Here is a 15,465-nt window from a genome sequence, read left to right as displayed (position 1 = left end):
ATTGTGACAGACATCAAGGAAAACCATGCAAATCTCTTGTAGAAAGAAACCATCTCATGGCAACAACATGAAATTTTTGCCCAGCTTAATTTGAGAGAGAGAGAGAGAGAGTGAGGGAGAGAGAGACTCCCTATTCACACTGCCGGACATCTACAATCCCATCTGCAGGCTGCCATGAGACACAAATCCAGCATTTATCTGTACATACAACCTTTAGAAGAACCACCTTTTGATGAAACTGTCAAAATGATGTAATACTGACACTACTCACTCAACTATTTGAAGATCTATAGCCTTAACTGTTAGGGAGTGTCGTTAGACGGAGCAGCAGTTATGGTGTTGTCGTCTTCTTTAGCTGGACTGTCCATAGCCAAGTGAACTCCTTTGGAAGCCGCCTTATTCCGACCCTTGGATGGAGGCGAGGTCTTGTCTGAAATGACTTCGGCAGTTAGCTGTCCCATCTTCTTCTGCAGATCGGCCAGAGAGTCTTTCGTAACTTTTGCCTTTGGGCTCTTCTTCGTGTTGGTTAACTTGAGTTCTAGCCTGTATAGAGCGCAGAGATCACATTCATCGATCTGGTATTCGAAGAGGTGCCACTCGAAGGAGCCAGGAGGCTGTGGGTCCATATAGTACGATCTCTTTTGTCCGCCTTGTTCCTTCATCAGTTGTTTCCTCGATTCATGCCAACCTCGTCCGCTATAATCCGGCAGTGATCTCTGCTTTCTGTTCCCACTTTCAAATGCTTTTCTTGGTTTGTCGAAGAAGAGCCATTCCCTAATTGTTTCACCCTCGACCATCACCAGGTCAAACAGCTCTGCAGTATCAAGAAATTCAATCAATTGTGGGGAAAAATTGAATTTGACGATATAGATCAATGTGCAGATTACAAATTCATTTTTTTTCATGCAAGAAGGGTGAAAGGAGATATGAATGTACAATTCTTGCTCTAATGGCAGATGCTCACCTGTTGCATTCCATGGGCATTTTGTGTTCACAGCTCCTTCACACTCAGGGATCCCGACATTCTTACCCTGAGTCTTTGCACGAAGAGCATCGATCAATAGATTATCCTTCAAACTAATGCCCCCTGGTCTTAGAACAGGTTTTGTACCGGGCGAATCCTCACTCAGAGCAAGAGTAGCATGATAGCTGCTGCAATAAACTTGGTACCAATCAAATCCTTGCGCAGGTCTTGTACAATCCCAAAGAGCACATTTTGGGCCCAGGAAAGCAGAAGGAGGTATGCAGGTATTTGATGGAATATCGAGATCAACATAATTTTCACACTCTTCAGTAGCATCGAGCTTGACAGGAAGGTTGCCATCGAGCTGTTGACGCATTTCTAGGAGATGGTAATCTAACTGAGAAGTTATATCAAGGTTGCCAATTGCTGGGTCATGGAGGGTAGATGTGGTGTTACTGCTTTGATCAAACCCTTGAAATGCATAATGCTGTTGATAGCCATGCGTATTGATGTTATTAGTAGGTTCCTGAAAAGGAAAAAGGTACAATTGTTGGTAATATGATAAGCTCGAAATCAAGATCGATAAGAACGCACAGATGAAAATTTCATAGATGAATGCAAATATAAAATCAATCATCGATGGTGTTACAGCCTTCTCAAAACTGCACAAGGCGTGACCTGGAAACTTCCTTGCCCTCCCACGACCCAAAACCAAAAAGACCATTATGACAAAACAGGTTTACTTTAACAAGGGTGCCTGTTAGGAAGGGAGACAACCACTGGGCGAGAAGTAAGACACAGAAACCTGGAGAAATGCCCAAAAGGCATAGCAGCTTAATAAGAACTACCTATCTGACCTAGAAACTGACTCTCCTCATGAGAATCTATGATCCTTCATAGAATCAAGCTGGATAGTAAATATTCTCACCTCCTGAGAACTGGAGAAAGTAATGTTAAAAGGGCTTTGACAGAAAGGCTCGGGTTTCAGTTCTGCGGGTTCAGCATGGGACGAGCCTTGAGCAAAACTCTCAGGCTCCAGTGCAGTGGGTTCCTTTAATGCACTAGTCGCGTCGTCCTCCTCATCATGTAATTGCAATAAACGGGCTATCTCATCAGAGAACAATCCGATACTTCCACCCTGCACACAAGAAAGAATCAAAACCAAACCCCGAAACGGGATTTTGTTAAAAACATCAAAGGATCCAACTGAGAAGTAGCCAAAAAGTTCTTACACATACAACAAAGCAATCAAGCTAAGATTCAGACATTCAAAGATGAAACCTTTGACATTAATGAGAACACAGTTTGTGGAGCACGAACCAGAAGAGACGAAGCGGGAGAAGGCGCGTTGAGTTCAGCTTGCCATTCGCGGAGGCTCTGATAGACTTGCTCCTCCAGAACTACAAGATCACCGAACCGTCCCTCCTTCCTGGCAGCCTGAAGATTGCAGAACCTTTCCTGAAGATCGTTTAGCCGATTCTTCGCGTTATCCACCAAAACCCGATGCGAAGAAGATGTGCATTGGTTCTTCGGATGGTCCGACATCTTGCTCCAACCACAGCCCCTCCCCTACTCTCGATTCAGGACTGAAGCCGTAATCAAACACAGAAAACAGTAAACCTCACAGAATGAAAGAACCAATTCCAAACAAGTACAATCGAGGAATCCGTCCTAGAATCCCTAAATCGAACGCTCAAAAGAGAAGGGTATAAAAATCACCTCGATCAAGCAAAGATTGTGTGGCAGATTACCCAATCAAGCCTCCGATGCTCTCTCTCATGGAAGAATTTCCCGCTACATTTGAGTAAGAGAAGATCCCGAATTGGGAGAGAGAAAGAATCTTCGGTTTTGTCTGTCAGTTTTGTTTCCCTTCGGCGTCGGTCGTAGCAAGAAAATGATGACATTCAATCTAACATTTGTGATTTCAAAGTTCAGCAACGGAACAAGCACCAGTGGTCTAGTGGTAGAATAGTACCCTGCCACGGTACAGACCCGGGTTCGATTCCCGGCTGGTGCATAATTTTATTTTTGGACCTTGCTGCATATGTGTAACGACACAACCAACGGCCCACTATTGTTTTTATTCCTCGTAAATGTTTGGACAATATACAGATATATCTCCGAAAAACTCGAAACGGGTCTTATGTTCTTTTCCATTCGTATGAACACCACTGTATTATCATCCCCCACGACTATATCTATCTAACACTGAAAGCATAATAGCCATTACAAAACGGATATATATGATATGTATATATCTTGTAAGAGCCGTGAACCGAGTGAACAACTATCATTCAGCTTCAAAAGCACGATGAAGATCAAGAGCCCTTTTTACGCTGCGGATTAACGGGTAAGATAGTATACGACTAGGAATAGAGCCACGAACGACGCCACGAGTGTCAACATTCGTCTGCTTGATTTTGTCTCAAACACCTGCGTCATTGTTATCTTAATCAGAGACGCCATGGAATTCAGATGGCTAACATTCGGGAACAGAGCTAGAGACGAGATAAGTGTGTTCAACACGAGTTATCTCTACTCGGGTTTTTACCGTTTTGAATCGGTCCATGGTTCCTGAGAGGATTCCCCTTGACGAATCCATATCATTTCCCTATGTAGAACCCATGTAAGATATTCAGTAACAGTTGAGCTGATGACAAAAGAGAAGTAATAGAAGAGGAAGGAGAATATGTTCTTGGTAGTTGGTACCATTCTGTCAAGCATGCGGTTGTGGGTCTCCACCTCTTCATTTATATCACCAGATAACTGTTTATGAAAAAAAAAACAAGTAAATCAGGGTAAAATGCTGAACCCAGAATGTGAGAGGAATGCTTACCCGTTTCAGAAGATTGACTCGGTCTTGCAATCCATCCAAGGCTCGTTCATTATCGTGTTCATCGATTTCGTGGGAGTACGATGGTGCAGCCCTGATCCCACCCTCTTCGATTCCATCGAAGACGGAACTTCTTGTCCCACGATGGTCCCTACACTTCAGTTAACATGTTCAAAAAGGACAGCAGAACTAGATCTATGGAGCGCTTGTTCATGGTGTCTACAAATCCAAACTCCATGAGTAGTCACTAATAAGAAATCAAATCAGCTGATATGTAGTGAATTTTTCTTATTTTACTTAACCCATCCCAAATGAATTAAGATCCAGAGACGCCCACTACAAACCACGAGAGTGATTTTCTGGTTCAGTTCATTGCCAAATCCATTGAAATATGTAGCCAAAACTGAACTTGATATCGAAACTTCGAAGCGAAATTCCTAATTGAAATGCGGTTCGGCTATACAAGTACTGGAAGACGATCCTACTCTATCCACCTATAAAATTCACAGCATCTTCAGAGATTCTAGGCTAAGAACGACGAACCCTAATCCTCTAAACATATACAATCTACGCACGAAATTATACAACAAATTCGATCGATCATTGATTCCCAAAACGAAACGATGCGTTAATGTGGGATTCCATCGAGATTCGATAGAGCTAACCTTCTAGGATTCATGGATCAATCGAACGAAGACGTAGAAATCTCTGGCTCTCCCGAATTTCACCTGGATCTGCGGTTCCCAGCACGCAAACGGCGCAAGAACGCGAGGATGAGATGGAGAACTAAGAAGCTTCCGGAATTTGAAAATTCTTCCAAAGCGGAGAAGGAAATGTCACCTTTACAAGCGCAGATCAACAACTCGACGAAAACGCCCTCTCCCGTAAATCAATATCTCCATTTTTTGGAATTTAAAAACTTCCGGGGCCTAATTGAAATATTAAACTTTTAACGGGGCCAAACCGTAAGTCATTAAGAGATCAAGAAAATTACGAACGGGGTAACAAATTTTCTATATTCTGGTATTGTTCTCGATTTTACGGATTTTTTTGAGACGTTGTTCAATTTCGATTCCGCGAGATTTGAATGTCCATGCGTCGGATACCTGTTAAAGTATCCGCGAAAAATATGTCTAAGTTATATTACTTAGACTGATTCCACGCATTATATAAAAATACTCTTACTTTGCTATTTTTATTTCAAAACATACATTTCTCCAACTATAGTCATGTGATCTATGTGATCCAAAATATAGTGTGTTCACATTTTGATTTTATTGATTATAACGTTAAATTTATAGTGATCTCACTAATTCATTATATTCATACTTTGTATATTTTACTAATTATTTGATTAAAACATCATAAATTTAACATTATGAGCAATGAAATCAATATGTGACCACACTATATTTTAAGTCACATAGATCACAGGTAGAGAAATGTATGTGTTGAAGTAAGAATAATAGAGTAAGGATATTTTTGATAATGTCCCGATTTACGAGTAACTTAGTAATATTAAACAAAAATAAATCTAGATATTATTATAAATATATTAAAATAGTAGGATATAAATATAATTTTACTTCGGTTGATAATCCGTTGTAATATAAAAGAATTCAGAATGAGAATGAGATTTTGGATTCTTATCGCATTCATCTTCTATTTCCTTGATGAGATTATCTCTGAATATTCGTAAGATCAGATTTTTAAATTCAAATATGGATTCTAGATTTTTAATTAAACTTGTCACACCCGTCTTTGGTTTTGTTAGTGATTGTTATCTATATCTCGGGTAGTCATAAAATCGGATATCCAAAAATACACGTATCTTGATTACTCGTGCTCCCCCGGCAAAAACATTAGTGGTCGGGTCCAACCTCGTCATGTCCGCACCAACACGTACCACGGATCTCGAGAGATTGGGGATTCAACTCTTCACCTGGTCACCAATCGTCTAATAGTTACGGTTGATTTATCTTTCATATGTGTATCACGGGTTCGTACATGTGGACGAGAGTTTATCTAGTCAATGTGTCCAAAAGATAGTAGTTGAGATTCTCCACTGTATAAATAAAAAAAAAACTAATTGATAGTATGAGTTGTTGCAAAAAATAAAAAAAGAGGCTAGTTGTTGGGTTCGTAGTACGTACGATATATATACACGTGTGTGAAGAGCTAGTTTTATATGTTCATCGCCGTCTTCGACTCTTATTGTTCCATCTTCTTTACATATATATATATATATAACCACATATACATAACATGTAAGAATATTTTTGCATGGATGCCATGTTGCTGCGTGTGAGATGTCTAGTTGGTGTGGTGCGTGAATTAAGTAACAAAGAGCCATTCTTCAGTGTCAAAAAACGAGTGATATATACTGCCATTATTGCAATATCTTACAAGATTGGTTCTATTTAACAAGACCACCATGACATCTTTAGTTTCTGTTGGCTCTTTTGTACAATCCTCTATTGTGGAAATTTCCAATTTTGATACGGTTTTGCAACCGTGATGTATTTGTAACTGATCCTTTCTTTTGATTAATATATTCACATTTTAACAAAAAAAAAAATATATAGAGGGTCTGTCGATTTTGCTTTACAATTTGTTTTTTTTTGTGCCAAATATATCGAATTAAGCTTAATTATATTCAAGATTCAGAGTTCCATCTCTCATTTGTAGCAATTTTATGTTTTTTGTTAAAGAACAATTTTATGTAACAATTTAATATTACGTACAAAACATGGAAACAGAACAGAAAATGAAACGTATAAAGTGTAGTGCATAAGACTTTAGATATCATTATAATCCCTTTGTTTGAATGCATATCTAGAATTGTGAAAATCATCTGTATAAATACATAAATATATACATTTAAAACTATTATAAAACAAGTTGCTATATATATATGGTTTCCTGGCCTATTGAAAAATATTTCAAATGATCTAATATATTAAACTTAAAGTTATGATATTTCAGATGAGCATGTCAATGGAATCTCGAATCCTAGTGGTACCAGAACACGATCGATTATAATTTTAGGTGTTTTAATTAGAAATAATCACGGAATTAACGAAATTTTAGTTTTAATTTCTTTTTAAAAAAAAGTTCCAAGTACACGGCATTAGTATTTGTCGGTAGACTTCAACCGGCAGGTGGCGGTTTACCCGGTCATCCATTACACGACAACCTGCAGCAGTTCCAATGTCCGGCGTTCGGCGGAGACCGACGTAACGTAACCACGATAAATCTCTTTTTTTTTATAATAAGAAAAAAATATGCACAATTAAACATTTTTTTTTGAAGCATAATGGACCAAACGTATAGTTAAATATAAAAAAAAAATATAAGAAGTTGGACTAATTGAAAGCTTAATAAAATACACAATAATAACAATAATCACCATTACTGATTGTTCCCTTAGAACTCTACCGGAGGACCCTACATGTCTAACCCATTCATTCACACAGAGAATCTGGTAATTCAATTCCGATAATTTTCCTTCGATCCAAAGAAATTGAATATCACTTTTACACAATATTAATTCACATAATCTCTAGTCACACATATTCAAAACATCTGTTTATAAGATAATTATAGGCTTCGAGTTTTAAAATTCGTCCATTCAAGAATCGTTCAATGTGTTTTGGGATAGAGTATGATCGAGTTTAATTACTTTTATATATTATTATAATTATTATTTGTTTTAGAATTTTTAATCTATTGTAAATTTTAGTGAAAATTATGATATATATATATATATATATACACATACACATAATGTACTTAATGGTTAGATTGATGTACTTAATGGTTAGATCGTGTTCGAATTGATGTACTTAATGGTTAGATCGTGTTCGAATTGATGTACTTAATGGTTAGATTGATGTACATACACATATTACTCGACCTAATACGTATAGATTGATGTACTTAATGGTTAGATCGTGTTCGAATTATAAACCAATATTTAGATTACAGTTTCATGACGGATTTTCGTCTTTCTTATTTAATTATACGATTTTCACCAAAGTGCATTGAACAAACTTTAGCATCACAAAAGAAAAATAATACTGAAAGTAATCATTTAATTGCTTTAATAATGAACTAAAAAAGAAACACTAATCTGGTAGACAAAAAGACCGTGTAATCACAATATTTATGCATTAGTACATGATTACATATTGACCATATAATATACCAATAAGTCCACTCTTAAGAGAGAGAGAGAGAGAGAGAGAGAGAGAGAGAGAGAGAGAGAGAGAGAGGGTTTACGCTTATTTTATAAAACCTCAAACAGACACCAAACTGCCCCATCATCGTACCTTCAAAGACATAAACTCAAAAAAAAAAAAAATCTTTTTTACTTCTCTCAATCTCTGTCTTGTTTTTTTTGGCACAATTTCCTTGTCAACTCGTGCAACATCTCCAACAACAATCCCAATCATTCTCATAAACTCTTTTCAACCCAATCTTTTATCAAATTCCAATAAGAAGGAAAACATTTTTTCCCTCCGATGGCATCTTCCGGCAACTCCGTGACCGTGACGGGATCGCCGTGCGGCGCATGCAAATTCCTCCGGCGAAAATGCCTGCCGGACTGCATATTCTCGCCGTACTTCTCGTCGGAGGAATTGGGTCCGGCGAGATTCGCCGCCATACACAGAGTCTATGGAGCAAGCAACGTCTGCAAGCTCTTACTTAACGTCCCCGTCCGCGACCGGTTCGACGCCGTCGTCTCTATCGCCTACGAGGCCGAGGCTCGTCTCAGCGATCCTGTCTATGGCTGCGTCTCTCATATCTTCGCCCTCCAACAACAGGTACAGTTCTTTTGATTTAGTTCTTGAATCACCATGTGAAAGTTTTGGTTTTTCTTCTAATCATATATATAAATCTGGTTTAGTATAAATTGATTTGGTTTAGTTTGGTTTGCGTTGTATAAATAGTTATATTTGATGAATCATTTGAATAATATAAAAAGTTTCCTCATTAAATCCAATTTTCAATTCTCTCGAATTGTAAAATAGTGGCATTTTAATATAAAATAATATTATTTGAAGTATAATAATGGAGCTTAGCTAATCCGTTGGATTCTCTTTACATAAATGTTTCTTCAACCGTCTTTTTTATACATTCTTGGCCATAATTAATGTATCTATTATTATATAATTAATATACCTATTAATTCGCGTCACGAAAGACTTGCCCACTTCACATGAAAAACTTTAACTCTGTCATGTAAGGTTTTTTAAATGTGAAATAAGCTATATATGTTTAGTGTATTATTCACTGGTCGATATTCCCTTTTAATTTCGCTAATTACATCGACCGTGGGAAAAAAAAAGTTACAGCAGTCGCTCTTAGTAAATTTGTTGTCTTCTGTTGATTTCATTTCTTATTCTTACTTTATATATAGTTATGACCATTTTACTTATAAGTGCTACTCTGTTTATTTTCTATACATACACACATATAATATATATATATATATATGTATATATACAGGTAGCGGTCCTGCAAGCACAAGCGATGCAACTGAAGGCTCAACTCGCTCACCACAACATCGCAATCTCGGAGGGGACTCGTCATCACACGTGGCAACAAACAAGTGGGTTTCCGGTTAATACAACACTGTACAATCCGTACGGTAACGTGAGCCCTAGCCCGGTTTCACCGCAGAGTTCGTTAGAATCGTTGGATCAGAGCAGCACGAGCAGTGACGTCAGCAACGTGCAAGAGAGACGCGATGGTTTTCGTGGATTAGGGTTTCGCGAAGGTTATTCGGACAAGAGGAGATCAGTTACTCACTGTAATAGCGATTCAGGCGAGCTTCAAGCTTTGGCTCTTAGAATGATGAGGAACTGATCAATACCAGAACGAGTGAGATTGGGTTTTTTTTTTTACTCTCGTTTTGCCCTTTTTTTTTAAACCTAGAAAAAGGAAATTACTATATATATATAGAGAGAGAGAGAGAGCGTTACCAAAATATATATATATAGAGAGAGAGAGTCAAACGACTACCCAAAAGAGTTTGGTCATACGATATTTTATATACTTCACTTGTAAAACCTAATAATGTATATATATATACACACACACATCCAATACATATGTTTTCGTACGCAAAAAAAAAAAATCAGTGAAAATTATAGTATTTTAGCATCGTTTTGAATAAGAAAATAGGTTATGCGTAGTTTTTTTAGTCAAACCGTGTATGTATGTATGTATGTATGTATGTATGTATGTATGTATGTATGTATGTATGTATGTATGTATGTATGTATGTATGTATGTATGTATGTATGTATGTATGTATGTATGTATGTATGTATGTATGTATGTATGTATGTATGTATGTATGTATGTATGTATGTATGTATGTATGTATGTATGTATGTATGTATGTGTGTATGTATGTATGTGTGTATTTATTATTAACAAATGAATAATATTCAATTATTCGAGCCGATTGCCAGTGCCAAAGAATAATTTTCTTCGAAATGCCGTTTGGAAAGAACAAATGGGTCAAAGCGAGCTGTGACCACTTGGACGCTCATTAGGAAAAGGTGTATACATAAAGCAGGCATTTAATGGTTTTCATTTTCAAATTAATTAAAAACTAAAAGATTTTGGAAAACGAAAAGAAGTGGTTAATAATAAATTATATACATAAATATAAACTAAGCAACTCTATAAATATTAAGAATTAATAGTAACAATATAAATATCAAGAATTTGCATAATTACCAAAAAAATCAATTAATGTAAGAATTAGAGAAAGGGTTGAGACGAGACCAAGATCGGATATTTGGGTTATCCGACCGATCCCCGATTCAATTTTGAACTTTGAAGGTTGAAATCCTTCAGCATATCTAAATCCCAAAATTTAAAAGGGTGACATGAAAAAGAGATGCCAAAAAGAAAACTATTGGACCGAATCCGACTTACAAGTATTTATAGATATCCGCAAATACAAATTTTAGTTGTACCCAAAAAGTTGAATTTTAACCATTTCGGTTCAATTCTTTACAATTGATTGGACCGAATAAAAAATCTCGATAAAAAATCTCAAATGATAATGTTTTTTTTTAATATTAAGCAACCAAACAGAATATTAGAAAATCCGAAAAAACCAAAAATTTATTAAAAAAATATTTTTCTTAATAAAAATAAAAACAAAACAGAATGTAATATAATAACCAATGGATACATATTTTTCTTGAATCGAATAACCCGAACTGAGCAAATACCATAACAAAACCGAACCGAAAATAAGATCGTATTTAAAAAATGAGAGCTTTAGAACAAAATCAATTAAAACATCAAACCACACGTCGTCGAACTTCAGAGGAACCCTAGCGGCAAAAACCTCGGCTCTCTCCTTCTGCAGCTCAGCTTCCACTTCCGACAGCCTCAGTTTCAGATTCTGCAACTCTTCCTCCAGTTCCGGGATCATGGCCTCACTCCTCTGTTCTTTCTTCTTCCTCACGTTAACCTCCTCTACCTTCTTCTTCAACCAATCTATCTTAAACCCTCCATCCGTTAGATCAGTCACTCTGCTTTCTACGTCGATTATGTCGTCTTCTGCCAGCTCCTGAAGCGGTAAGCACAGTTTCTTGATAAGGCTGAGGAGGGAATCCATATATGCTGACCTCAACTGTCTGGCAATGTGTGGGTGTCGCTCGAAGATCCGTCTTACTAACTCGACCTGCAATTGACAAGGATGTCAAGCCAGTGCAGAATCTGGTTTTCGAGCCTAAAAAAAGCATCTTTTACCGGGAAGAATATGACCAGGGAAGTGGCAATATCGAACATACTAAAACCAACATACAAGAAATGTCAATACATACCGTATTTTTTAGTTCGATTACGAGAAAACGACTCCCTAACTACAATTTAGTCTAATATAAAATCGGAGACAACCTTCCAACCATATAACTTTTGAAGAGAGTTCTATACATGTCCGTCGGAGGATGACGGGAGACAAACAGAGCTAGCCTGTGTACCCAAGTCCCAAAAGTTATTTTTACATCAGTGAACGACTATCCTTTGATTCTGAAAATCATATTGTACTTTTAATATGAAAGATTTTTTTTTGGTAAATTGTAATATGAAAGATTTATTACAAAATCACTTAAAACATCAAACAACGTCGTCGAACTTCAGAGGAACCATAGCAGCAGAAACCTCGGCTTTCTCCTTCTGCAGCTCAGCTTCCACTTCCGACAACCTCTGTTTCAGTTTCTGCAACTCTTCCTCCAGTTCCAGGATCATGGCCTCACTCCTCTGCTTTTTCGTCTTCTTCACGTTAACCTCCTCTACCTTCTTCTTCCACCAATCCATCTTGAACCCTGCATCCGTCAGATCAGTCAGTCTGTTTTCTGAGTCGATTATGTAGTCTTCTGTCAGCTTCTGAAGCGGTAAGCACAGATTCTCGACAAGGCCGAGGAGGGCATCCATGTATGCTGACCTGATCTGTCTGGTTTTCGGACGAAAATCCATGGCAATGTCTGGGTGTCGCTCAAAGATCCGTCTTACTAACTCGGCCTGCAATTGAGAATAATGTCAAGCCAGTACAGAAGCCGGTTTTAGAGACAAAAAAAAAACTTCTTTTACCCGGAAAAAAAATATGAACAGGGAAGTGGTAATACAGAACATACTATCACATACGGTTTACGGGTCAAAATTTTCTAACAAAGATCCGAACTTGAATGGCGTTCTTACCTGCGAAGAAAGAACCTGAAACTCATTGACATCCACAGTCTCGTTTTCCGGGTCAATCTTCTCAGCTGCAGATGCCTCATTGTTACTCTTAGCTACTGAATCTTGTACGGGTTCCCATTGAGAGGTTGTATCTTCACCTCCGCCATCCGAAACAGCGTGATCTGAATTCTTCTGAGATGTATCCACGAATTCAGGCTCTTGCTGAGAGAGAGAACGTCCTCCTTGAGGTCCATTGGCAGGTTCTTCAGAAGCTGGATGTTCGTCTTTCTCGAGTACAGTTTCAGTCTCCTTCTCGGATTCCACAGGTACGTCTAGTTTACCAGTAACTCCAAGAACTTCTACCTCGGTTTCAATGGTTACTCTGTTGTTAAACAGAAATCCTTGACAGAGATCGGTAAGCTTGACGGCCCTAGTGAAACCCCAGTCGCTCTCGCTTGCAGTAAACTCATGCTGGCATTCTTACATGTCGTCAGGAAACAGAACAAAACAAAGATTAATCTCATCAATTAGTATATACATGGCATGAATTATGTCACAAAACGTTCTCCCACAGATTCAGATTCGCAAATTCGAACAAAAAAATGCCTGACCGAAGAACCCCATAGAAAAGATGAACACACTTTCTTGATCAGGAAAGTATGAAACATGATTACCAGAAGATTAACTATTGCAGTTATTTGAAAGAAGGCTAGTAGAGATCAAACTGTGAAGGCAATACCCAAAACGTTGGAGGATTCTCTAGAGAGTTGATTCACAATGCGGAAGCACAATTTCGCGTTTCTTCTCCATCCGGGAGGCAATGATTCAGCGTCAGCAACATCCAGATAAACAGACAAGTAATCAACCCCATTTCCCTTGGGGAAAACGAGAACACGCCTGCACAAAAAAAAAAATGCCCGATAAAATCGAAACCCTAAAAGATCATGAATATCATAACAAATGTCATGAACACTCAGGATGACTAAGCTAACATCATGCGGAAGAAAATGTTTATATAAACCATCATTTCCTTAGTTTACCATTTGCAGCCGCCGATTATGAACGGATCAGAGTAACACTTCTTATCTTTCAAAGAGGAGAAATCCTCAATCACCCAGGTGAACTTTTTTTCCAGCTGCTTCACCATTAATACGATTATCGATCTCTGCAATCCGACTGCAAAACAAATGGGGGAAAAGCCCTAGGACTGAATAGCAAACCCAAATTCGGAAACAAGCAAATCAATAACCAGCATTAAGATTCTGCAAAATTCGAAGCTTAGCAGACTAAACGAGCAAACAACTTTCGCCGATAGCACGAAAGGGCAAAATAGAGAAAAGGAACAAAGGACCAGTGATTGATGATTACTTCTCAGAGCCGCAAAGAGAGAATCTCCGTAGCTTCCGCTGGGGATAACTCTTTTTTTTTTTGTTGGATAACGTACCGTGCATTAATCTCCTGGGCCAGAAGCAAACTAATCTGCTTTGAAATATTCGCTTTAAGTAAGCATCATTTAATGAACAGGAACATAATCCGAATCGACGGAAGCAACATACCATGTTCGTTCCACGAATCCTAGTATCAAACACAATTGTCCTTCAGAATTCACGACACGTGTCTATCCACGTGTCCAAACCAGGACGCAACAAATCGTCCTACATGTACATATAGACCAAATGACATAATTCAAAAGTGCATAATATACACCCAGGCGTCGTATGATGGAGAGGATATGCCAGAGAGCAGAGTTTTTTTTTGTAAAATTATTTCCAGAAAACATCGGACCGATATAATGCTAAGTTCTGCTCTATAATTCCATGCATTGTTGTGGTCTAATGTTGTACCCTCTTATACGGGAGTCGATTGTATTTTTGTATACAAATAATATACGAAAATCTCACTTATACACAAGTGTAATAAAGCCAAAGGGTAAAGCAAATAAATCGAAGGGGTTACCGCTTTAATTTCTTGTGCAGAAAAAATGTATATGACCGACCATATTCGTATGTTCCCTTCCTGTATCTGTAACTGTCCTATACTATACTACTTGAAATCAGACAACGCTTTAGAGAGAGAGAGGGGAGAATGTATACAACAATGAATGTTTGCAGAGTTTTCTTACAAGTAATGCAGGGGCCGGTCCGGTTGGCTGGTATTCGTGTCTGAGGCTATACACTTCTTTGAATATGTAAGAGACTGAGAGAAAAACACAAACGACGAAAACTTCTCTCCCTTTGTTAGCCCTACAAGCAAATAACAATGAGATTCCCCTGAGTAGCCTCCCAGTTAGAGATGGCCAATCTGGCTAATAATCGAATCAAAACCAAACAGAAACTGAATCAAATTCAATTTAAAAATCGAATGGTTATAATTTTTTGAAACCGGTATAACCAAACCTATCCCTACTGCTCGTCATTGTGCAGAACATCGTTTTAAGACAACAAGTCGGTCTGAACTGAGATTACCTGTCGTTGGCTCATGAGGATCTCCACGGCTACACTAAGGTCACCGTCAGCAGCAGCTACCGCCACCTCCACTTGTGTCTGTATCAAAACACGGAATATCGATTAGCCTTTTCCATTTTCGTGTTCACAAAAGCTATAAATAACCCTCGAAAACACAGAAATTGTACCCTTTCGAAGCCCATGGCCACGAGCTTCTGGATTTTTTCCTCGTAAACATCACGGCCCTGCGTTCAATAGCTCAATCAGCGAGGGATTTTCTTGCTGGCATGCTTAAATGTCTTGAGAGTCGCGATGCAAATACCTGAGACTGAAGTGGGACTCATGCGTTCACCGATGGCATCTGCCTGCACAAGAGAGAGAGCCTATGTGAAACCATGTAGACAATATGTCTCTTAGACATAACACGAATGGGCAAGACAATAACACGAATGGGGGGAGCTGATGGTGAGGAATGGTGCAGAAGTTATGTAACCGATAAATTTTGGAAATCGGAA

General features: G+C 38.2%; 5 protein-coding genes, 1 non-coding gene and 1 pseudogene across 7 annotated transcripts; 2 read left to right on the top strand and 5 right to left on the bottom strand.

Annotated features, from left to right (window-relative positions):
• Window positions 1-15: 15 nt before the first annotated feature.
• LOC104822232 (transcription factor VOZ2) lies at window positions 16-2,831 on the bottom strand. Its single transcript, XM_010553414.2, has 5 exons — window positions 2,684-2,831; window positions 2,285-2,550; window positions 1,893-2,102; window positions 965-1,490; window positions 16-814 (listed from the first exon to the last, which is right to left on the bottom strand). The coding sequence occupies exons 2-5, from the start codon at window positions 2,507-2,509 to the stop codon at window positions 303-305; spliced, it is 1,473 nt and encodes a 490-aa protein (XP_010551716.1). The 5' UTR covers window positions 2,510-2,550; window positions 2,684-2,831; the 3' UTR covers window positions 16-302.
• A 79-nt stretch (window positions 2,832-2,910) lies between these two features.
• Window positions 2,911-2,981, top strand: TRNAG-GCC. Its single transcript has one exon. It is a non-coding gene; the product is annotated as a tRNA-Gly (tRNA).
• A 32-nt stretch (window positions 2,982-3,013) lies between these two features.
• On the bottom strand, window positions 3,014-4,705 carry LOC104822099 (bet1-like SNARE 1-1). 2 transcript variants are annotated; one of them, XM_010553324.2, is made up of 6 exons: window positions 4,638-4,705; window positions 4,463-4,531; window positions 3,801-3,948; window positions 3,674-3,730; window positions 3,516-3,575; window positions 3,014-3,397 (listed from the first exon to the last, which is right to left on the bottom strand). In XM_010553324.2, the coding sequence occupies exons 2-6, from the start codon at window positions 4,474-4,476 to the stop codon at window positions 3,308-3,310; spliced, it is 369 nt and encodes a 122-aa protein (XP_010551626.1). In that variant the 5' UTR covers window positions 4,477-4,531; window positions 4,638-4,705; the 3' UTR covers window positions 3,014-3,307. The 2 variants fall into 2 exon arrangements, with proteins under 2 accessions (XP_010551626.1, XP_010551548.1); XM_010553246.2 differs by having other exon boundaries at window positions 4,463-4,666.
• A 3,440-nt stretch (window positions 4,706-8,145) lies between these two features.
• LOC104822017 (LOB domain-containing protein 16-like) lies at window positions 8,146-9,831 on the top strand. Its single transcript, XM_010553126.1, has 2 exons — window positions 8,146-8,623; window positions 9,309-9,831. Exons 1-2 carry the CDS (start codon window positions 8,321-8,323, stop codon window positions 9,666-9,668), a joined length of 663 nt encoding a protein of 220 aa, XP_010551428.1. The 5' UTR covers window positions 8,146-8,320; the 3' UTR covers window positions 9,669-9,831.
• A 785-nt stretch (window positions 9,832-10,616) lies between these two features.
• On the bottom strand, window positions 10,617-11,653 carry LOC104824331 (MATH domain and coiled-coil domain-containing protein At3g58270-like). The gene is made up of 2 exons (XM_010556380.1): window positions 11,070-11,653; window positions 10,617-10,675 (listed from the first exon to the last, which is right to left on the bottom strand). Exons 1-2 carry the CDS (start codon window positions 11,443-11,445, stop codon window positions 10,617-10,619), a joined length of 435 nt encoding a protein of 144 aa, XP_010554682.1. The 5' UTR covers window positions 11,446-11,653.
• An 85-nt stretch (window positions 11,654-11,738) lies between these two features.
• Window positions 11,739-13,868, bottom strand: LOC104821408 (MATH domain and coiled-coil domain-containing protein At3g58270-like). The gene is made up of 4 exons (XM_019203444.1): window positions 13,547-13,868; window positions 13,246-13,403; window positions 12,528-12,985; window positions 11,739-12,350 (listed from the first exon to the last, which is right to left on the bottom strand). The coding sequence occupies exons 1-4, from the start codon at window positions 13,651-13,653 to the stop codon at window positions 11,946-11,948; spliced, it is 1,128 nt and encodes a 375-aa protein (XP_019058989.1). The 5' UTR covers window positions 13,654-13,868; the 3' UTR covers window positions 11,739-11,945.
• The window catches only part of LOC104821886, a 5,490-nt pseudogene continuing 3,696 nt past the window's right edge, over window positions 13,672-15,465 (bottom strand).

The sequence above is a fragment of the Tarenaya hassleriana genome, unplaced genomic scaffold, assembly GCF_000463585.1.
Source record: "Tarenaya hassleriana unplaced genomic scaffold, ASM46358v1 Cleome1, whole genome shotgun sequence".
In the NCBI taxonomy this organism is placed as follows: domain Eukaryota; kingdom Viridiplantae; phylum Streptophyta; class Magnoliopsida; order Brassicales; family Cleomaceae; genus Tarenaya; species Tarenaya hassleriana.
The sequence above is the reverse complement of the archived record's forward strand: the minus strand, read 5'-3'. Positions and strand labels throughout refer to the sequence as shown.